The following is a 24,284-nucleotide window of genomic DNA, read 5'->3' as shown; positions in this document are numbered from 1 at the left end:
CTGGCAGGTCACTGCCAGAGACACCATGAGATGCCAACCAGCAAACTTGTACTGTGGGAACCAACACACGGGCATCGATCACGAGGACGTCCCACGTTAACCTATGTGGACGTACTCAGGAGAGATGTGGGAACAGAAAGCACCGGCGAGCTAGCCAGATGCATGGAGGATCGGGATGACTGGAAGCACCGATGGAGGGCCCGTCCGAGGACGACCTAGATAGAGGGAGGGGGGGAGAGAGAGGGGGCACTTGGGGGGGGGGGGGGGGGGGGGGGTACCTGCCGGCCGCGCGCCACACGGGAGATTGAAAGAAAGAAAAAAGCTGCCCCGTCTCATCAGCGAGAGCCGAGTGGGAGAGAAAGGAGAGAAAGGAAGAGAGAAGGATGGAGGGAGAGATAGGGGGCACTAGGGGGGGGGGGGGGGGGGTACCTGCCGGCCGCGCGCCACACGGGAGATTGAAAGAAAGAAAAAAGCTGCCCCGTCTCATCAGCGAGAGCCGAGTGGGAGAGAAAGGAGAGAAAGGAAGAGAGAAGGATGGAGGGAGAGATAGGGGGCACTAGGGGGGGGGGGGGGGGTGGTACCTGCCGGCCGCGCGCCACACGGGAGATTGAAAGAAAGAAAAAAAGCTGCCCCGTCTCATCACCGAGTGGAGCTGCGGGGCCGTGCGCTTTGGAGGGAGAGAAAGGAAGAGAGAGCCGAGAGGGGGCATTGCCCCTCTCTCTCTCTCTCTCTCTCTCTCTCTCTCTCTCTCTCTCTCTCTCTCTCTTTTCTTTCTTTTCATGGTATAAATGATTATTTCTTCTTCCTGCTCCTTTTGTCCATGGAATGACTATTTATGATTTTTTTAATGAAGAAACTATGATTGTATTATTCCATGTGGCAAATAAAAACTCTGAACTGAACTCTCTCTCTTCCCCCCCCTCCCTCCCTCCCTCTACCAGTGCAGACTGTGGTCTGACTGTCACTCAAAGTGCTTATGGGCGGAGCCAGGCCATAACAGCCTGATTTCTTGAGGCTGAAAAATGATGGTTTCGAGTACTTGATTAAAAATATAAAACAATGAATTTTTTTGAAAAAAAACGTACAAATGTCTTCAATAGACTAACAGGAATTGTGTAAAGTTGCCCAAATAGTGCTAGGAATAGCAGTGCATAGCCCCTTTAAGGATTCCGGGACAGCAGTCTGTTTTAACTCTTTATTGCTGCACAGATGTTTGGTGCAAGATTCATTAATAGTAGACAGTAATAATGATGTTTTGTCCTTTTAGTTTAGTTTACTCAGTTTATTTGATATGGGACAGTGCATATCAATCAACAGTTATACATTTATAAATGAATAAAAATGTAAAACTAAATATGCCAACGTTAGCAGGTTGCTAGTTTTCAGTTGTTGTTCAGGCAGTGAAGAGGTCACATGTTATATAAATTAATAATAGACTATAACTGAGGGGTACAATTCCCTGACTGTATTAATAAGTATGGTATCATTAAACCACTACTGTCTTATGTACATTACTACTGGCCATACAGTACACAGGTATCTTATGATGAACACTTCCCACAATGACTCGGTTCCACACAAAACTGGGTTTAAGTATTTATTAGCAGCAATGATAGTACATAATATACTTTACTTAAGGTGCGCTTATAAGGCAAAGGAATGTGCGTAAGCAAATCAATAACGTATGTCCATTCTCATATTACGCAGGAGATAATAATACAACCTGAATCTTAGGAATTATATCTATGGTACTCTAGTAAGGTAGCGGGAGATACTGGTAGGGTCCCTCCGGTTGTAAGCCAGCAAGGGGAGAGGATTTGTCGGTAGTAGAGTCTGGGTCAACGATGAATAGAGAGACTCCAAGTACAGGAGACGGTGCAATAATCTCTTGATCCGCAGACGAATACAGCTGTTCTCCGTGGCATGCAGCTCCGCATGGAAGAAAGCTAGCCGGCCTCAGGCTTCTGAGAGGCGGGCTCGACGTTGCTCCTCACAGGGTAAATCCCACACAATTGTGGGTGTAGGCGATTCTCCGCTCCATCAATTACAGGACCAAAGCAAAATATAATCCAGCCCAAAAGGGCTATGCAGTCGTCGGTAGGTTATCCAGTGTACATGATCCACGCGGTCCTCGTCTAGGGCTCCTCGGGTGAAAGCGCCAGGGTAAGCAGCCCAGCCTGGATAAGCACACTAGCTGGTACGAGGAAACGTTGGTGATGCTGGTCACTGTAGAACGGTAGCCGCATGATACACTATACATAAATAGACTATTACTGACTTAATAGAATAGGTCGAACTCGACGGTACAGCGTTAAACTCTGATACTTCAGTTATTAATTCGCACGCAGTCTCAATGCTCTATTTGGGGCCAAACAGGCCATACTTCACCGCACGTTGTATCGTGGGTGAGGCTTCAACTTATTGGGTAACTCTACTTCTGTATTCACCTGCGCCGTATTTATACGTTAGGTGAACAAACTAGTACCAGCTTTATTCCTGTCTCATATCCTTGCGCAGAGCCGTTCATGTCCAGGCAAGTCTTTGGCGGTGACTTTGAACCAGACCTTGGGGGTATGGCAATGGCGCCTAAGGGACCGCTGTCAAATAGGAGAACGAAATATTATGGTCTGTACTAGGTTAAAGGGATATTCCGTGTATATGTACAAGGGATATCAAACGATATACAAATATTATGCAATATATATCAATCAATAAATATATATATTCTGTTTAATCTGATCCTTCGTAACAGCCGCCTCCTAATTAGTCCCACCTAATTAGATAAGCAGAGACCGATTAACGCACTGTCCACTACTCAATGTCTGTTGTGAGGGTAGGGCAGTTCACAAAGTCAGGGGGTCATGGTCGTCATCAAGAGTGTCGGGGAGCCTTGGCAACTCTATTAGCCTCGCCACGGGCCGGGTGTATATCCGCCCTTGGACGAGCACTTCTGCCGCTCTGACCTTTCCGTCGGCACCAGTGATCACTTTGCTTACGCGGCCGGCCGGCCACATAGCTCGGGGTAGTGACTGGTCGATAATCATGACGACTGTTCCTTCTGTCAAATTGTCTCTTTCTTTCACACATTTCTGGCGGGTCTGTAGAGACGGTAGATAGTGGAGTAGGAAACTGTTCCAAAACTTGTCAGCCAATACTTGACTGTACCTCCACATTCTTCGGCCGTTCGCTTCTTCAGGGGTGTACACTGTCTGTGGTAGCGCGGGGTCCAGCCGCACCATCAAGAGAGTGTTGGGGGTGACTGGGTCGACATCTGCTACATCACTTGAGACGTAACCGAGGGGCTTTGAGTTCAATACTCCCTCGATCTCCGTGAGGACTGTCGTTAGGACTTCTTCCGCCACGGTCTGGGCCCCAAGCACGGCGTACAGGGCTGTCTTTATTGAACGTACTTCTCGTTCCCAAGTTCCACCGAAGTGAGGTGCATTCGGGGGATTAAACTGGAAATCAATCTGATATGGAGCGAGGTGGGTCTTAAGTTCTGGGCCCATAGCTTGGAAGCTCTCTCTCAGCTCTCTTTCTCCGCCTTTGAAGTTTGTCCCGTGATCAGACAATAATATAGACGGTTTCCCTTTCCGCGATGTGAATCTCCGGAAGGCCATAAGGAATGAGTCTGTGCTCATGGTTGGAAGGAGTTCTGTGTGTATCGCTCGGGTGGTCATGCATTTGAATACAATACCCCACCGCTTCTCAGTCCCTCTTCCTTTCTTTACATACAGCGGGCCGAAACAGTCCATACCGGTGGAGTGAAAGGGCTTGTCGCCGAGTCGGAGGCGACAGGGGGGTAGGTCAGCCATCCGGGGTATACTGGGCTGTGCTCGCCATTTACGACAGTCTAGACAAGTCCGCTGGAAGCGTCGTACTGCTTCTCTCCCTTGCAGTATCCAATAACGTCGTCTGATCTCCGCGAAGACTCTCTCTGCCCCGGCGTGATGCACGTCCTCGTCGTATTTCTTTATGATAAGCTCTGTGACCTTTTGTCGGCTGTTTAAGACTATCGGGTACTTGACGTCATCCGGTAAATCTGGGGCTCTCCTCAGACGACCACCCACTCTGATGAGATTATGGGCGTCGCTCTCAGGGGCTAAGTGGAGCAATCTGCTGTCTGGCGGGACTGGCTTTGATCCCTGTAGACAGTCTAGCTCGTCGGGGAACGAGTCTCTTTGGGCTCGCTGTAGCAGAAGAAGTTCTGCTTCTTCGTAGTTAGCTGCAGTAATGTCAGTAGTGGGCTGAACCTCTGGGTGGTGCCACAGGAATGTCTTTAGCTGCGCACTCTCAAGGGTGAGGCAGTCGTCTATGTTGGGGTCTGTGTGTGTGTCAACCCACAGAACATAGATTTATTATTCTCTGCCTCCTCTTCACTCGCCTCCCGTGGGGTGGGTGTAGGCCACTCTTCTTCCGGGAGCTTGAGGAACTCGGGCCCGTCACTATATAGATTGTGACGGGTGAGGTCATCCAGGGACATTCCCCGGGTGATGACGTCAGCTGGGTTGTGTTTTGTGTCCACATACCTCCAGCTTGCTGCTTCTGTTAAATCTTGGATCTCTGTGATTCTGACTCCCACGAAGACCTTGTATCTGCACGAATCAGACTGGATCCATGTGAGTACGGTCATGGAGTCTGACCACAGGATTGTTCTTTGCACCGGGATGGTGAGTTCACGTTGGATTAACGTGGCGAGTTGCGCTCCTGCTAGGGCTGCGCAGAGCTCTAGACGCGGGATAGATTGCTGCTTGCGGGGGGCTATTCTTGAGTGAGCCAGTATGTATTTCTCCTCCCTCCTCTCGGGCACGCAAGTAGGCCACCGAACCGTAGGCTACTTCGGAGGCGTCGCTGAAGACGTGCAGGTCCATCTGGCACGTCTCCGGCCTCACTGTGGGTGGGAAGTAGCTGCGGCGTATGTTGACACCTGGGAGTGAGCTGAGTTCTGTCTCCCACTCTCCATGTGGAGGCAAGGTGTTCGGGTATGGGGTCGTCCCAGCCCTGGTCCTTGTCCCATAACGCTCTTACAATCATCTTTGCCCTGGTGGTGTAAGGTAGAATACATCCCAACGGGTCATATTGTCTGGCGAGTGTTCTGTATACACTCCGTCTTGTGGTCGGTAGTGCAGTCGACCTTCCCTGCTCCTTGGTCAGGGGTGTGTGTTTATAATGGAGCGAGTCTGTTTTGAAGCGCCAGACTAGTCCTAATGTCATTTCTTGGGCTTCTCCTGGGATGGTCGCCATCCAGGTCTCGCTGCTTGCTGCCTTGTCCTCTGGGGAGAGGCTGCGCAATACTTGAGGGTCGCTGCTGGCCCACTGCCGGAGATCAAAGCCGCCTTTGATCAGGGAGGCGCGGAGCTTGAGTAGGAGGGCCTCGGCTTCTTCTGGCGTCGAGACGCTTTGCAGACAGTTGTCCACGTAGAAACTATTTCCTACACTTTGTCGGACCTCTTCATCAGCTGCTGGGTCCTCTGCGACGTGTTTTTGCAGTGCAAACGTAGCACAGCATGGGCTGCATGTGGTTCCGAAAGGGAGGACTTCCCATTGATAGATGGCTGGTTGCTCATCCCCGATCCTCTCTCTCCATAGGAACCGCAGCAGGGGCTTGTCCTCCTCCACTAGTCGCACCTGCAGGAACATCCCTTTGATGTCGCCGCTGATGGCCACCTTGTCTTGGCGGAAACGTAGTAACACGCCTAGTAGAGAGGAGCCGATTGTTGGGCCGGGCAAGAGCTCTTTATTCAGATTTTGTGATCCGATCTGGTAGCTGCAGTTGAACACAATACGATCCTTGCCGTTGTGGTGGACTTTGTGGTGCGGCACGTACCATGATTCGGTCGTCTGATCGGCCTCTTTAATGTAAATTTTCTTTATGTGTCCCGCTGTGATTAGCTTGTCAATCTCAGCGCGGTACACAGTAGCTTGAGCGGGGTCTCTGGCTAGGCGCCGCTCTGTGTTCGATCGATACCGCTCCGTCGCTTCTTTTGGGGCGTGGAAGGTAGGCATACCCTCTCGCCTCAGGAGTGGAGTTGTGTATCTCATCACTCCGTTGACTTTGACTCTCTTTGTCCCCCGCTCGAGGAGGGCTATAGCGTAAATGTCTTCCTTGGAACGAATGTCTTTCTTTTCGTTCTTAAAGGGCATTGTCTCTAGTGTCCATAGCCTCTCGACATGCTGTAGGAGGGTGGTGTCTTCTTCTGTCACTCTGGAGGGGAGGCAGCTAGTGGCTGCTGTTCGGTTAGGAGACCTAGAGAGGGGGCCTTGTAGTGTCCATCCTAGGCAGGTCTCGACTGCTGCAGGACAGCCTCTGGGCCCTGTGTGGACCCGGTCCATCGGGACGATGAGGTGTGCATGGTCGGAGCCTATCAGCAGGGTCGGGGTGGCACCGTCTGAGCGGTATAGGTAGTTGACGCAGGTGCACATATTTATCCATCAGCTTGGCGATGGGGTAGGTGTACTGCGACAGGCCTATGTCTTGGCTGGTGAAAGCGTTAGTGATCCTATACCGTCTCTCTGGCTGCCCGCTTGCTGCGATCGTGAAGGAGACATTCTCGCCCTTTATCGTCTTTAGGTCTCTTCTTATTGTCCGAATCGTCATCGTTTCTTCGCTCCCCCGCAGCCCCAGCTGGGCCGCAGCAGACGCGAGGAGAAGGGTCTTCTCTGACCCGTCGTCAAGGACGGCGTAGGTATGACCTTGTCTTCGTAACTCAATGTTACGCGGACCACCTTCAAGAGCACCCGGGCGCCCCCGCTGCTGGCGGGGTCAATGTACATAACACTTGCCTTTGTGCTGCTTGAGGGTGCAGGCTTTCTTCTGTTACTGTCATGTAGGACGTCCAAGTGGGCTCCGTCACACCGACTACACCTCTTCTTTAAGCGGCAATCGGCTGCCATGTGACTGCGCGCACATCGGTAACAGCGTCGGTTGGACTTTATCCATTGACTCACCTCGTCGGCGGTCATCTTCTTGAACGTGTCACAGTGTGACAGCCAGTGTTCCTTTTCGCAGTACGGGCACACCATCTTCCACTTCTCTTTCATCGAGGGGGGTACTGTGGTTCTTGTTGCTCGGTACTGATTCTGCTTGGTGCATGACGGTCACCAGTCTGCGGCCATCGTTTGCTCTCCTAGGTCCCTTTCTGGAGCTTGGTGTGCTCCGCACGAACGTATCCAACCGTAGGCTGTTGACTTCTCTCGCCAGGAAGTCGGCTAGGTCTAGGAGGGATGGCTCGGGACCGTTAGGATCACAGTGGTCTCTTTGCCGCCTGAAGCGCTCTTGTCGGGCGGGCGGAAGCTTCTCTAAAATCCTCGACATTAGAGTTCGCGTACAGTTCGTGCATACCCTTTTCCTTTTGCGCCCCCAGCATCCCTACCAGGGATTGTACCTTGATAGACAGGTCATCTAGTGAGCGATTGTCTGTGGCTGGGGGTAGACGGTCAATATTCCTTATCTCTTGTATTACGTAGTCCCATATGCGTCCATATCTTTGGTCGAGTGCTGCTAGAGCCGCGGTGTAGGGGGTAGTAGAGGTGGAATATGCCAGCGCTATATTGTGCGCTCGGGGCACCTTGAGGTGCTTGAGTAGGATAGCATACTTGTACGGTTCATCAGTTACATCGGACATCATTGTCTCTAAGCACATTCGTAGCTCTGTGTACTGTGCTCTGTTCTCGTGTGTGAAGTCCGGGAACGTCGGTGTGCCAAGCTACGATGCCATGGATGGCTGGCACATCGGTGAGCGTTGGAGGAGAGGCCTCCTAGGCGAGTCTCCTCTTACGTGTCGTGGTGGGCTGGTACCTGCTGGGTACCAAGGCCCGCGTACCCAGGTGCTGTTCCTCGGGGCTGGTTGTGCGTCAAGCTCACCCGTGAATTGAGTCGGGGGTCTGTAGCGCAGAGCCGCGGGGGTAAAGTCTGGGCTGTACTGGACCTCCTGGTCCTGTGGAGTACTGTGATGCTGTTGGGCTTGACTCTCCTCTCCCTCTTCTTCTTCCTCTGGCAGGTCATCTAGATCCTGTAGTCGTCTATTTAGCCTCTCCGCTGTATAGGCCGGTCCTTCCCTGTTGCTGGGTCTCGCTTGGACCGGTCGGGGAAGGGGTTCGGAGAGGGGTATAGGCTCTCTCTGGTCGCCGGGCTCAGGGTCGCTTGATCGGGTAGGGGAGGGTGCCCTTGACCCTTGTCTTGACGAGGCCCTGGAGCCCCGTGCGGAGGGAGGGGGGGTTACCCTGGTAATCAGCTGCTCCATTATCTGCGCTTGTAATCGGTCGCACTCGGCTTCGCGTTTGGTGAGAGCGAGGTCGCGCTCTGCTTCGCGTTGGGCACCGGCGGCGGCGCGCTGGGCTTCAGTGGCGGCGCGCTGGGCTTCGGCGCGGTCTCTTCCCATATTCTCTTCCGTCTGGAGGCGTCTAATCTCTAGGCGTATGCGGTCTTCGTCACTCCGTTGCTGCGCTTGAAGGCGTTCTCTTTCCATGGAAGAATGTTCGCGCTCGCTAAGCGTCTGTGCTTGGAGTCGATCGCGCTCGGTTGAGGCTGGCGATAAAGGCCTGCGCCAGCATCTTGTCCGCCTCGCTGGGGGAAGACGCTGGTTGAGGTGATCTGCTCCTGGTAGTACTCGTTGGAGATCCGTTCTCCTGTCGCGTATCGAGGAGATCCATCTCCGGGGTGCGCGTCCCTTCTTGTGGTGGGTCGGGTTCCATCCCTGGAGGGCTTTCTTTATCCTGGAGCTCTCCGGGGACTACTTCTTCGGTCTTGGCGGGGGGTAAAGTCATGTCAGGTCCCTCCTGGTCCCCACCGTGAGCTTGGTCAGTTACGTTAGAACCCACTAGGGTCTCTACTGGCGGGGTAGCCTGGTCGGTAGGGTTGGACATAATTTTACTATCTACTTTTTCCGCGTTTAACGTCTGTAGAAAGCTAGGTAGTATACTGGCAACGTAATCCTCTAAGTACTGAGGTGTCTGCCGTCTACGCTGCGGGCAATCTATTTTAGGAGAACCGTTTTGTGGAGTGTTCATCATTGGCCATGTCAATATTAATACCACTATATTAATATTACGCTAGTTACCATCCGGCTCGAAGGACCAATTGTAACTGAGGGGTACAATTCCCTGACTGTATTAATAAGTATGGTATCATTAAACCACTACTGTCTTATGTACATTACTACTGGCCATACAGTACACAGGTATCTTATGATGAACACTTCCCACAATGACTCGGTTCCACACAAAACTGGGTTTAAGTATTTATTAGCAGCAATGATAGTACATAATATACTTTACTTAAGGTGCGCTTATAAGGCAAAGGAATGTGCGTAAGCAAATCAATAACGTATGTCCATTCTCATATTACGCAGGAGATAATAATACAACCTGAATCTTAGGAATTATATCTATGGTACTCTAGTAAGGTAGCGGGAGATACTGGTAGGGTCCCTCCGGTTGTAAGCCAGCAAGGGGAGAGGATTTGTCGGTAGTAGAGTCTGGGTCAACGATGAATAGAGAGACTCCAAGTACAGGAGACGGTGCAATAATCTCTTGATCCGCAGACGAATACAGCTGTTCTCCGTGGCATGCAGCTCCGCATGGAAGAAAGCTAGCCGGCCTCAGGCTTCTGAGAGGCGGGCTCGACGTTGCTCCTCACAGGGTAAATCCCACACAATTGTGGGTGTAGGCGATTCTCCGCTCCATCAATTACAGGACCAAAGCAAAATATAATCCAGCCGAAAAGGGCTATGCAGTCGTCGGTAGGTTATCCAGTGTACATGATCCACGCGGTCCTCGTCTAGGGCTCCTCGGGTGAAAGCGCCAGGGTAAGCAGCCCAGCCTGGATAAGCACACTAGCTGGTACGAGGAAACGTTGGTGATGCTGGTCACTGTAGAACGGTAGCCGCATGATACACTATACATAAATAGACTATTACTGACTTAATAGAATAGGTCGAACTCGACGGTACAGCGTTAAACTCTGATACTTCAGTTATTAATTCGCACGCAGTCTCAATGCTCTATTTGGGGCCAAACAGGCCATACTTCACCGCACGTTGTATCGTGGGTGAGGCTTCAACTTATTGGGTAACTCTACTTCTGTATTCACCTGCGCCGTATTTATACGTTAGGTGAACAAACTAGTACCAGCTTTATTCCTGTCTCATATCCTTGCGCAGAGCCGTTCATGTCCAGGCAAGTCTTTGGCGGTGACTTTGAACCAGACCTTGGGGGTATGGCAATGGCGCCTAAGGGACCGCTGTCGAATAGGAGAACGAAATATTATGGTCTGTACTAGGTTAAAGGGATATTCCGTGTATATGTACAAGGAATATACAAGGGATATCAAACGATATACAAATATTATGCAATATATATCAATCAATAAATATATATATTCGGTTTAATCTGATCCTTCGTAACAGTAACAATGATGTTTTGTCCTATTGTTCAGGTAGTGAAGCGGTCACATGGTATATTCATTAATAATAGACAGTAACAATGATTTGTTGTCCTATTGTTCAGGTAGTGAAGCGATCAGGAGTACTGAACACCAACACTGGCACTGCAGGCAGCCTGTCCCCACTCAGCCGCAACATCGCCTCCCTGCTGGAGATACCCCTGGAGGACCAGGGCATGCCCCGCATCACCGCCGAAACCACAGGTAAGATTAGATTAGATTAAAATGTATTATCATTATACAACACAGTACATGAAAATAAGTTTGGCATCCAACCAGAGTACAGATGTAACAAAGTGCAATGGTAATATACAATGTACAGGTGATTAAACTGGATATAAAATATATAAATTACCGTAATTCCTCTAATAGAGGTTCACAATAGCAATCACTTGGTTGTCTATGTTAGCAGTGATAGATTTTGTGGAAAATATATCGACGGCAATTAATGAAAAACAACCCTCAATAGGTGTATTTATTGACTTACGTAAAGCATTTGACACAATTGATCATTCCCTGCTTTTACAAAAAATGGAACGGTATGGAATAAGAGGTGTCACTCATCATTGGTTAACAAGTTATTTAAATAATAGGTTTCAATATGTAAACATTAATAATACAGAATCACATCTTAGAGTAACTTGTGGTGTTCCACCGGGTTCCGTATTGGGACCCAAGTTATTTATACTTTATTTAAATGAAATTTTTACAGTATCGAATATTTTGAAAATTGTTATGTTTGCTGATGATACTAATTTACTTTGTTCAGGGGAGGACATGAAAGAATTATTGAAAACAGTAGAAGGGTAATTGATAAAGGTAAAGAAATGGTTTGATAGGAATAAGTTGTCTCTTAACTCATTCTGCGCTATCGCTTAATGCACGAGAGGGCGCTAGAACGCCACCGCTTTAATCAATGGGGGGACTGCGAGATTTGCGAGTGCTTAAAATATATATATTTTTTTTTTGTATTTTATTTTTTTATTATTTTTTAAACAAACATATAAACAAACATGACAACACACGATAAGATATACAAGCATTAATTGTCAGGGCACATCCAATGAGATCACCTTTTAGTTAGTTGTCTTATATAAGATATACCCATAATACCTGTTATCTAAAAAAAAAACTACATACATATGCTCAGCTCGAACCCCCCCCTCCCGGACCCCACCTTGAGAAGTACCTCCACTATCCCTCGCACCTAACCAGACACTACCATTATAAGCTAGCTTTTATTCTCTCCACCACTTCTAACCACATTGACATTTTGGATTCATTGAGACCCAGAATTCTTGCTGTAGATATTTCATGGTAAATTACATCGAGATATGTAAGAAACCAAACTTTACGGCACATTTTTTCCGGTTGAAACCAGCGTGATGCGATCAGCTTTTTGGCTACTGTGATACCCGATAAAACCAATCTCTTTAGCTGTGGATTCACTGCAAACTCAAAAACATCATTCAACAGCAATACCGAGGGGTGTACAGGTATATTCCAAGATACGAGTTTTGATATTTGTTGGGTCACATCTTTCCAGAATGCCTTAACTGGTGAGCAGTCCCAATACATGTGCATAAATGTCCCTTCGTCCCCATTTGTACATTGGGTGCATTTGGAATCTTGTTTGAGCCCCATTCGGCACAGTCTTATAGGAGTCAAGTATGTCCTGTGAATATAGTTAAGATTGATTTGTTGATGATCCGGGTTCCTTGATGTAAGTCGGACATTTGCCCAGGCTCCTTGCCAATCAAAGTCATTTTCCAGGTCTGGTATATCCCTCCTCCAGACAGAGTCAAGTTGGAGGGTTTCATACGAGGACGTTAGTAATTGATGATAAAATTCTGAAACAAAACCTCTCGATGTCTCTCTTGCGTAGAAGAATTTGTGGTATCTGTGGTGTTCAATTGGTCTGTCTAATGGAACACCGTGAGACTTCAAACATAGCTCTAACTGTTTGTGAAAAAGCCATGTGGACTTGGTGAGATTAAATTTTTTGCGTATTTCTTTATCACTACAAAAACCCTGTTTGTTAAAAACATCCCCTAATGAGTGTATGCCTTGCTCTTCCCATATAGGGAATCTTATAGGTCGTTTTCCAATTAAGAGAGCATTGTTATTGAATAAGGGAGTATGATTGTGCCATTTTTGTGGGTTAGGATTTTTTCTTTGTGATTCACGCCATATCCGGATCGCATGAGTAATTATGGGGCCAAATTTTCGTTCACAGTGCTTGATTGGTAGTTTAGTGTATGCTATGTCCTTCAGTCTATGTGGGGCTACTATGTTTTCTTCTATTTTTCTCCAAGATGCTAATGCTTGGGAGTCAAACCATGTTGTCAATGGACTTAATGAGTACGCCTTAAAATATAGGAAAAAATCTGGAAATGCCATGCCACCATCTGCTTTATTTCTCTGTGCGGTGGATCTTTTTATACGTGGTGGTTTGTTATTCCAAATAAATTTGTATGTGGAGGAGTGTAATCTTTTCCAGTAACCCTCTGGAGGGGGTAACGGTAGCATTGAACAGAAGAAGTTGATTTTAGGTAGTACATCCATCTTAACTATTGATATCCGTGCTTGTACTGTGTTTTTAAGTTTTGCCCATCTATCAAGGTCGTCTTTGATTTTGTTTTGGATTTTTGTGTAGTTGTGCTTCACCGTTTGTCTTATGGTAGGGAATATTTCCACTCCCAAGCATCTGAAATGTTTTACCATCGGTATCTGTCCTGGGAGGGTTGTATCTTTTTTTGCAGGGGTGTTAAGTGGAAGGAAAGCCGACTTCGGCCAATTTATCTTAAATCCCGATAAATCACCAAAGTCCTCAATCAACTTGAGCAGATGAGGCAATGTGGTGTTGGGGTTTTTCATGAACAATATTACATCGTCCGCATATAAACAAATTTTTTGTTGTGTGCCCTTGATTACGATAGGTTCTATGGATTGGGATTGTCTTATATATTGTGCTAAAGGCTCTAATGATAGATTGAACAGACCGGGACTAAGAGGACAACCCTGTCTGGCAGAGCGTGATACCGGAAATATTTCAGAGATGATTGTGCCTGTTGTAATCATGGCCGATGGGTCTTTGTATAATACTTTAATCATATCGATGAATCCTTTTCCTAACCCCATCCTTTCTAGCACTGCCCACAGATACGACCATGCCAGCCTGTCAAAGGCCTTCATAGCATCCAGGGACAGCATCGCCTTAGGTATGGTGTCCTCCTTGTCGGCATCAAGTACGTGCAGTATACGTCTTATGTTCTCAGTGATCAGGCGGCCTCCTATGAAGCCAGTTTGGTCCGGGTGAACTAAAGACGTCATATGCTTTTGTAATCTGATGGCTAATACCTTAGAGTACAGTTTGATATCTGTTCCGAGGAGGCTTAAAGGTCTATAACTACCGCACTCGTTGGGGTCTTTGTCTTTTTTAAGGAGGACTGTTATGAGTGCAATATTGTCATTTTTATGGAAGTTCCCCTCCTTGACTGAGTATAAGATCATATTTAGTAATAAGGGGCCAATTATGTCCCAACAAGAAAGGTACATTTCTGATGGGGAAACCGTCTCTTCCAGGAGCCTTACCACTTTTCATTGCGGTTATGGCCTTCTTGAGTTCCTCTAGTGTGATCGGTATTTCTAACTGTTTAGCGTCATCCTCTGAAAGTTTAGGGAGAATAATTTGATTAAGAAATGTGTCCATTTTGTTTTGATCGAAGGTCATTTCTGATTTATATAAGTCGGAGTAGAATACTTTGAATGTATCGTTTATTTTTACAGGATCTGTTACAAGTACTTGTTGTGCTCTAATGGTAGTTATATCTGCAAATGTTGCATTAATTCTTAATCGCATGGCTAATAGGTGGCTGGGTTTGGAACCATGGGAGTACTGCTGTTGTCTTGTGCTGCGTATTTGTATTTCCGATTGTTGTCTGTATATGGCATTGATCTCTATTTTTAGTACGTTAACTTGATTTTCTAGTCGAGTTCAGTTGTTGTATTTCAGAGAATTAAATAACGTTGAGTAAAGCGTTTCCAGCTCATCCAGTTTTGTGCTTTGATTCTTGCGCATTTTGGAGGAAAAGCTATCCGTGAAGTCTTTGATCATTCCCTTTACCGACATCCATATTATTCTGGGGTCTTGCACCGAGTTTGCATTCTCCCGTTGGAATACTATAAGAGCTTCTTTGAGTTGTGTAATGAATTCCTTGTTGTTAAGCAGCAACGAGTTAAATCGCCATCTTGGGGCTCGGGAGGATAGTATACCAAATGTACCTTTAAGGAGTAAATAACAGTGATCTGATAGTGCGTTGGGTATCATTTCCACTTCATAATTATCAAATAGTCTCTGTGATGCAAAGACATAATCTATTCTGGATAGTGTATTATGTCTCGCAGATCGACAAGAGTACTTTCGGGTCGTGGGATTAAGTAACCGCCATAAATCATTTACACCTGTAATCTTTGACCAATCCTTTAATGCCTTCGATGAATTATTTTGTTCGCTGGAAAAGGCGAGGTAAGATTTGTCCATCCTTGGGTTCCAGATGGCATTAAAATCCGCTCCTATTATAAATGAGTAATCGGGAATGTCTAACATTGCATTGGTTAGTGTAGTGAAGAAATCTTCTTCGTACAAATTTGGGGCGTATACCGCTATCAACGCTATTTTCCTGTTCTTATGTTCAATCTTAGCTATAGTTATCCGACCTTCTACATCAGACCATACTCCCTTTAGTACAATATTCAACTTACGTTTAACGACTATTGCTACACCCCGAGTTCTCGTACCAATAGAGGAGTGACTGATATTATGGTATATGTTGTCCGCTAATTTATCTATGTCTTTCCCTAGAATGTGTGTTTCGCTTAGCAGAGCAATGTCCACATGTTCTTTTTTCATCAGTGTGAGCACGCTTTTGCGTTTGAGTTGGTTATTTATTCCCCCGGTGTTCCATATCATTATATTCAAACTAGCCGTAGTCTATACATGTTGCATTGTAATTTTTGGTAATGCTTCTAGAGTGCGAGGCAATAATAGATATACATCCCACTAGTGAGGTCCCGTTGAGAGCCGAGCTTAAAAACATACATATATACAAATAAAAATCCCCTACCCTTCCCTCCCACCGAGAGTCGTACAGGATTGTGTTCCATGAACACAACCTTTGCGTATGACTCCCTCCCTTGCACCACCGGATATCCCAGAATGATCCAATTATCCTTAACATTCCTATGTATACCATAGGATCTAACACTCTAAATTCTACCATAAGTAGAATGTCGACTGTGGCTTGGCCACTTACCCGTAAAAAATTAATAAATAAAAATTTAAATGAGATAAACTAAAAATAAAGACCAAAAATAAGCTTCAATTGTCATGCCCTAATCACTTACATTTTATATGAACTTGTGTAATTTATAGTAACCCATGAATAATATGAAGGTATTGAACTGAAGAGAGAGCCTCAATAAATCAGAGAGGGGATGAAAAAGAAAAAAAAACAAGTAACAGGAAGAGAACATTAACTTAGATCTTTAAAGAGCATTGCTATGCTTAAACATCTAAAGTATAAATTGGAGAAGTAGTGAAATTATTTCCCATTAATAAAAAACAGTTTTTAAATACATATATGCAGCATTTCCCCTGACCGGGGTGGGCGATGATCGTTGTGTAGAGTGATCTTTCAGCTGGCCGGCTATGATGGCTCTGTGGTTCTGCATCTAGATAGCTGTTGATTATTCCCCCGAGGGGCTTCTGGTAGAGTGAATGACCACGTATTGCTGATATTCCAGAATGCTCCATATATCAAAGAATGCTTCGATGTTCTAGATTATTCCAATATGTCATTTTTACATTGTCTGAATGTTCCAGTATGTTCTGGAGTGTTCCAATCTTGAATCCAATATGTCCGCAATAATATAAACACGTCGGGGAAAGCATTAAAAAACTCTGAGCACGTAGGTCTCTCTGTCCCAAATCCTCGGTTATTAAAGATTGTACTATATGGTGACCTTGCATAACTGAGATTTAAAAGGCCATTTATACACTATTCTGCGTGTTGTTCAGACAGGAATTTGGCTGCATCTTCAGGCGAGTTGAGGAGAACCCTTGCTCCTTGTTTGTCGACAATGCGAAGTATTGCAGGGTATATTAGTAGGGGTCTGTATTTCCCCAGGTATAGTTGAGACATCACCGTCTTGAACTTGGCACACAGTTCCACTACTTCACGACAATAATCTTCAAAGCAGTGTATTGGTACCTCCATGTATTTCAGATTGCCTTTCATCCTGCGAGTTTCACGAATAATCATTTCTTTTATACTGACTTGGCGCAGTATAACTAATATCACTCTGGGCTTAGCGTTATTGCCAATGGAGCGGGGTCCCAATCTGAAGCACTGATCCACCTCCGGTATTTTAGGAAGGATCCCTGTTCCCAAGATTTTCTGTAATTCTGTGGCAAACTCTTCAGGGTTTGTACATCTCACTGATTCGTCCAGACCGACAATACAAATATTCAGCTTGCGTTTTTGATATTCCATCTCGAATATTTTGGCTTTCTGTTCTTTATTGATTCGCGTGAGCTCCAACGTTATTTCGCTGAGCTCCGTCTTGATTTCATTGTAGTTCCCCTTCATCTCAGCAGTTAGGTTAACTTTGTTAACCTCTACTTCATTGTAGATGCGAGTGTAATTGATTTCGTGGGCTTCCATTACTTTCTCCAGAGCCTCGGTGCGTTTAATCTGTGCGTCGGCGTCCGCTCTCAGCGCATCAATTTTGCATTCAATAGATTCTTTAATAGCATCTACTTTTTGAGTTATTATCTTCTCCGACAGTTGTGATTGGAGGATCATTTCCTTCATTATTGTCTTCCCCATTTCCTCCATTTTCCGGATGATATGTTCGGTGTCTGCGGAGGTGTTTGATGGGGTTGAACTTGAAGCGGCCTCTGTCAAGTCTATATTTCCTGCTGTCCGCTGTACGAATCCTGGGTCCCGCGGCGGGACCTCTTCGACTGGTTTTGGTCTCGCTGTGTCTTTCCTTGTGTTTGGCATCTCGATTCTTTTGGTCAATATAGTTAGTTGATAGTCTCAGTTGATATATGCGTCAAGTTTTAAACGCATTAATGGTTTAAAAATATGTTTTTAAAACGAAAAAAAAATAACGGGTGAGCAGCTGTGTCACATGCGACCTACTCCATTCTAACGCTAAACCGGAATCTTAAAATATATCTTAAATGGGGCGGCTACGTGGCGTAGTGGGCAAGGCACTCGCCACGAATGCGGAGACGCTGGGCTCGCCTGTTCGAGCCCAGCACTCCACATTGCTTTCAGTTTAGCTGGTCGTTCATACTAATACACATTGGCCGTATTAGGGGGTGGGAAACTGATGGGTGGGGATCGGGCGTTGTGGACAGCGACTCCTACAGGTCGGTTGGTGCGCCTGCGCAGTAGAATCAGGAAGTGTCGGGGGCAGCGTGAGCCTCCCACGTGTTACTCCTCGCCACTGAGAGATCGAGCTGCGCAGGTGAAAAGATGCGACTGCTGTTACCTCAAGTACCGGAGGGGACTTGTGCTATGTATGACTTAGTCCACATTGCAGCCGGCTTGTGGGAGGCAAGAAACAGCGTTCGTGACAGGGGAGGGTTGAATTGGATGATACGAAATTGGGATGGGAGAAAATATAGAAAATGGGAGAAAAAGTGGATAAAAAAAAAATATCTTAAATGATAGCTATGGGTCTAATACACCCGTCGATTATCAGTGAGTTGCTTCCAGTCAACATGTACAAAACGGATTGTTTTTTCATCTGTACATTTCCGTTTGATACCGTTTTGAATATGAATATAGTTTGGGTGCTTCAGAGTAATTCCAGGAAAAGACGCGATAATAGCCCTTTAGTGGAATACACTAAACACGTTGTAATTTTTCGCCTGATTATCGAATCTTCCTGAAATCAACGCTAGATCATCATTATTATCCTTCCTCATGCAAGAATGAAAAGAGCCCTGGACCGCGGGGCTCCCCCGCCACCTCCTCCCACCCAACGGCACACAGCCACACACACACACAGACAGCTTCGATCGGGGTAGAAAGAAAGACATATCAGATCAACGCAAGCTTTTATATATAGTGTTCCAATTATCTGCTCGTCATTCCAAATACTGCTCGTGGAGGTCCGTCGCACATTACCGAGCATTACACACGAACGGGCGGGCGGGGTTACTGTTCCATGCCATCGTTGTATATGCCTACCTCGCCTGAGTATTTAAACCCCGCCAGCACGGCTCGGATTGTCCCTGAAAAGAAACCACACCATTCCTAATGGAGTGCAATACCAGCTGGAAGGTGTAGGCGGCGGTATTTGCCATTTTGCGAGCTCAGACCCATTCCCAATGATAACATCAGACTGGATGGATGAAAATGAATGGATATTGCTAATAAAAGAAATAACGATTAAAACCAGACTATCATCGCGTCTGGCGTTGAATGAGTTAATGAAAACAAAACAAAATGTATGGTATTTGGTGGTATTCCTACCGACTGTGAAATTAAACTGAATTTAAATGGAACTGAAATTGAAAGAGTATATGAAACAAAATTCTTAGGTGTGATTATAGTAGGGGTGGGACTCACCACTTTCATCATGATACAATACGATATCTAATATCGATTCTTTGGACAACGATACGATATTTGCCGATATCACAAAGTCTGCCACGATACAATTAGATTCAGGTGCCTGCGATCGATATGAGACGATATTATATGCCCATTTAACACAATCCGTAACATTTAGATCAACTCAAAAAAGGCAACGGAAGTATCATTTGACATTTAAATTTGAGCTCTTCCAGACATTTAAATGAAAAACAATCTATTGTTTTTAATACAAATAGACCTCCTGTTCACTGTAAAGTGCCACGTTTTTTTATTTTTATTTTTTTTATTGGTCTTTTACCCCCTCCTTTTTCCTCCGATTTTCTCCCATCCCAATGTTAGTCGTTATGCCAATTCCCAATCCCCTTCCTGGTCGCTGCGCACTTACCCCCCACAGTCGGTCTGGGAGAGTGGAGGCTATCGCGTGCTTCCTCCGACACACGTCTAGCCAATCAACCGCTTCTTTTTCACCTGGCAGCGCGGACTCTCACTGAGAGGGTGTAACGTGTGGAAGGATCACACTACCCCCCTTGGATCCTATCCGCGCTGAGCAGGCGCCCCGACCGAACTGTAGGAGTCGCTGTTTACAACGACCCGGACCCACCCCTCCAGCTTTCCCACCCTCTAATACTGCCAATTGTATTAGTGTGAACGGCCAGCCAAGCCAGCCAATTCGAACAGGCGAATCCAGCGTCTCCGGCGTTTGGTGACGAACGCAATCTCCGCTACGCCACCTGACCACCCCTGTAAAGTGCCACGTTTTGATATATTGAGCTTTAAACTTTAAGTAAATCTTTTTGGAACTCAACACGCAACCTAAAACCCCTTCCTCTCAAACTGTTCCTACAATTGTTTTATGTTGCATGATGATCATGAATAAATGTATTATGTATTGTATTTTTTATGTTTAAATATCAACATTATCTGTCCATCCTCAATACATTTACTATCAATATAATATACTCCTCTGACTTCATCTGGTCTTTCCAAACGGAGACACACAGAAAGGGAGAATGCCCCCCCTTCCCCAGTCCCCACTAATGGACATCTGCTGTTCTCCATGGCTCTGATCAGAGTTAGCTCACGCTAACGTAACATTAATTTCGGTCTTTAACGCGACATGGGCATAAAGGAATGGAGAGGTTGCAAAGCATTTTAGATTAATTTCACCCGTTGCGGAATAAAACAGCAGGGACTTATTTTGGGTCCCAAAATAGGCACACTATGTAGCCTTGCTCTGTTGTAGTGTCTACACTGTGTTTCAGACGCTACTGCTGTGCTGTTGGGCGGATACAACTCGCCACAGGATTTTCAAAATAAGAGTATCTCAATATGAACTGATCTTTTTATGTTGCATCAATCCTATTGGATCATTGATAATAGATCGATATATCGATCTGGATCGATGTATCGTCCCACCCCTAGATTATAGATCACAAACTGTTGGAAGCCACATATACAATATATCAAAGGTAAATTGCCAAATCTGTTGGCATTCTGTACAAAACAAGGGAGCTGTTAAATCAGAAATGTTTGCATATATTGTATTTTTCACTTGTTGTACCATACATGTCATATTGTGTTGAGGTCTGGGGGAATGTTTATAAAACAAATATAGATCCTATTATTAAACTACAGAAAAGAGCTATTAGAATAATAAACGAAGCTAGTTACCTTGAATTGACAAATCCATTATTCATAAAGTCCTGCACATTAAAATGTGTAGATATGGTGTACATAAAGACCTTGGAAATCATTTTTCGTGCTAAGAGTAAAAGCCTACCAGTTTGTATTCAATGTCTCTTTAAACCAAGAGAAGGAAAGTATAATTTAAGAGGGTTATGTATTCTCAAAACATGTAAAAAAGTAAGAACTAATGTACAAGCTAGATGCGTTTAAATTTTGGGAGTTAAATTATGGAATAGCCTTAGCCTTGAAGTTGTGTACTTCTCAGGGGAGATTTAAAAAAAGCCTTTAAAGGATCAAATAATTCACAAGTACAGTTTTGAGTAAAACACTAAAAGAAATATTTTTTTAATCATATCTTGCAGCATATTAAAAAAAATAAATCTATACATTAAACTATATTTAGGTTTTAAGAATTTGTAAAGGATAGGCAAAAATAAGCATGTGCTTCAGTCTATTCCTTTTTTTCTGTCATTGATTTTGGATTTTGTGTATGAGCTTACCTTGAATATGTACATTTGTGATTTTTTTTTCTTTTTTCTTTTTTTAAGTGTGTTTTTGATTTATCTAAACAAGACCGAAAAATAAACTTCGTTCATTCACTTATGGAGATTATACATTGGAATGTATGCCATTAGTGGAATGTCTGATTTTCATTAAGGATTTGTATATTTTATACTTTATGTGCTTTTTGTGTTGAGCTTGTTGACTTCCATTCATTCCAACCACAATTCTGGTCTATATAGTAATATTGGGTTAAATGGCTTAACTGTTGACTCCTCCTTGGTCCTTGGTAGCAAGTGTTAGTAGTGAGACGAGTCTTAACAGTAGTGAGTTTTGGCGCTCCAGTAGCACACCATGTACCGCGCTGTGTCGCGGATTGGCCGACCCAAGTTCGATTCCCGGACCCGCCGTTATTTGCCATGTCTTCCCCTGCTCTCTCTCCCGTTTCACCCTCACTGCATCTGTCTGTCATATCTGACCAGGAAAAGCGATAAACGCTAAAAAATAAATATAAAAAAAAAAAAAAACAGTAGTGAGTTTTCCCCAGCTGTTGACTAGCTAAGGTTGATCTTCTACAGTGAGTGTTGGTGTGGGAGAACCAGACTTTGTCCTGGGCCAGCTCTACCAGCTGTCCACCAGCCAGGCTCCAGAGGTAGCCAAGTCCTGGGCTGCCTTGGCCAGCTGGGCCTATCGCTGGGGCAGGAAGGTGGTCGACAATGCCAGGTCAGTGGAGGAAGATGCTTCACCCACTAGCACTTTACAATCATGCATTTAGCTCTATTTACTTGGGAACAATCATCCCTTAAAAAATCGATTTGTGTGTGTGTGTGTGTGTGTGTGTGTGTGAGAACTACCCATCCCAGTTAGGACAGCCGAATCCCGTCCAATCTTTCGCCGTCGACTAAAGACTCACTTCTTCAACCATTATCTGAAATGATTAAAAAAAAATATATATCTAACCGTGACTAACCTTACTGTCATGCACTTTTCCTAAAGTTAATGAAAGTGCTGTACAAGTCCCACAACATAAGATAAAAAATTAAAAAAAAATACATTTTTTTTTTTTTTTTTTTATATTTTAATTTTTTTAAATTTTTTTTGCAGCTTCAAATTAAAATCGAAGCTCGGCCCCAAAGCTTCGATTGCCAAAAAAAGCTTCGAAGGTCAGCCCTACTAGGCTTGAGTAAATTGTAATGAACCAAAGAAGAATATCAATTATATATATATTATAATTTTTTGATGGTGAATAACACTGTGCTAAAAATGACCAGACATGAAAAACGTCAGCACCTTCGTTCAGCACTTTCTTGAAATCACGTGTACAAAAAATCTAAGCAAATTAATAAAGGGAAGATGATTAAACAGAAGGTTTTATAGATACAGTACTGAATTCTGCCATCCGGACACATGCAATTTGAAATATCATTATAGAATCGGGCCTATAAATTACCTTATTGTGGCCAAGTCGCACATCTATGGATCGGGCCAAATCTCCCCTTTCCAATGGTAGAGTTCAATCTGGATTTAGTATCACCAGGCGTGCAGCAAAAAACTTGAATGAAATCTACTGTACGTACAGTTACTTTTTTATAATTTCTCCGCCATTTTTCATCAGATTGCAATGCTGTTTTTTGCTAGACGTTCACAGAACGGTAGAGAAACTAACGTTCTGTGTTATGGCAATAACATTTAGGTTTGTGGGAGATATTCCCGAAAAATAACAGAAATAAAAAAAGTTTATCCAGAAGTCAGATGATTGTGGCATGAGCTGGGTAGTGTAGTTTTTCGAAATTCGAAAGCCCTTGGTCTCTTCCTTCAAAAGACTACACTAACTTTTGCCTGTGCCACTTCCTCCCGTCAATATGCGCCGGTTTCCGACCGAATGCCCTGAGATTTCTATAATCTTATATTTCACTAATAACAGTTAAACTCATTGGTAAACAAACGTAATGCTGAAAATATACACTTTGACTGCTGTTTTGACAGGGTTAGGGTCTTTACTCTTGGCTACATTTGAGGGGAAAACGCAACATTAATTCATAGTCTGTAGAGGTGGATTATGGCGCAATGTCATTGTGGGTCCGGTACCGGACCCATCGGGCTTACGAGTTTACTTTTTTTTTTAGCAGCCTATATACCCCTCTCTTTCAGTCCGGACTGTTTCTGTAACGAGTGAGCCACCTTGATTGTACAAATACAACAATTATCGTACCCTCGAATGAGTTTCACATTAAACACAATATAATATCTAGGGCTGTCTTAAATACTTCGAAGCTTCGAAGCTTCGTTCGATGGCATGAGCTTCGAACATAAAAAAAAATAATAGAAGTTTTAAAGAATTTTTTTATTTTTTTTGCCTCTAAAATCTTGCGCCTCCATTCCAATGAAACGAAAGTAAGCGGCGCCTTCCCGCCTCCATTCCAATGAAACGAAAGTAAGCGGCGCCTTCCCGCCTCCATTCCAATGAAACGAAAGTAAGCGGCGCCTTCCCGCCTCCATTCCAATGAAACGAAAGTAAGCGGCGCCTTCCCGCCTCCATTCCAATGAAACGAAAGTAAGCGGCGCCTCGACTCCACCTCTTTACAACAAGCACGTGGAGATTATCTGTGTTGAAAACAACAAGGACATGTGCAGCAGACATGTCGACGAAGAAGTCATCAGACGTGTGGTTACACTTTAAAATATGCAAATACAATGCCCAAAAAGCCGACTGCCAGATATGCCAGAAGAAAATGGCATATCACAACTCTACAACAACTTTGTCAAATCACCTAAAAAACGTAAGTATCGTTGTACACGATGGCGACGCCACACAAAACATTAATAAGGCTATGCCTATGCTGCTATGACTAATGTGTTACCAAGTTGGCTAATTTCATTGTAATCATCTGCTTTTGTAGGTGCATTGTCTGATATAATTATAAATTAAATATAATATAATTGTTTGCTTGATAGACGAAGGTTGCAACATAATTATGTAA

General features: G+C 44.8%; 1 protein-coding gene across 2 annotated transcripts in view; it reads left to right on the top strand.

The window, feature by feature from the left end:
• The window catches only part of smg1 (SMG1 nonsense mediated mRNA decay associated PI3K related kinase), a 474,356-nt gene that overhangs the window by 242,269 nt on the left and 207,803 nt on the right, over positions 1-24,284 (top strand). For both annotated transcript variants that reach the window (XM_084329910.1, XM_084329909.1), the window contains exons 31-32: positions 10,507-10,645; positions 21,882-22,026. In XM_084329910.1, coding sequence (XP_084186036.1) covers positions 10,507-10,645; positions 21,882-22,026 — 284 coding nt within the window. The remainder of the gene's footprint in view (positions 1-10,506; positions 10,646-21,881; positions 22,027-24,284) is intronic.

The sequence above is a fragment of the Notolepis coatsorum genome, assembly GCF_963971535.1.
Source record: "Notolepis coatsorum genome assembly, chromosome: 14".
Taxonomy (NCBI): Eukaryota; Metazoa; Chordata; class Actinopteri; order Aulopiformes; family Paralepididae; genus Notolepis; species Notolepis coatsorum.
The sequence above is the reverse complement of the archived record's forward strand: the minus strand, read 5'-3'. Positions and strand labels throughout refer to the sequence as shown.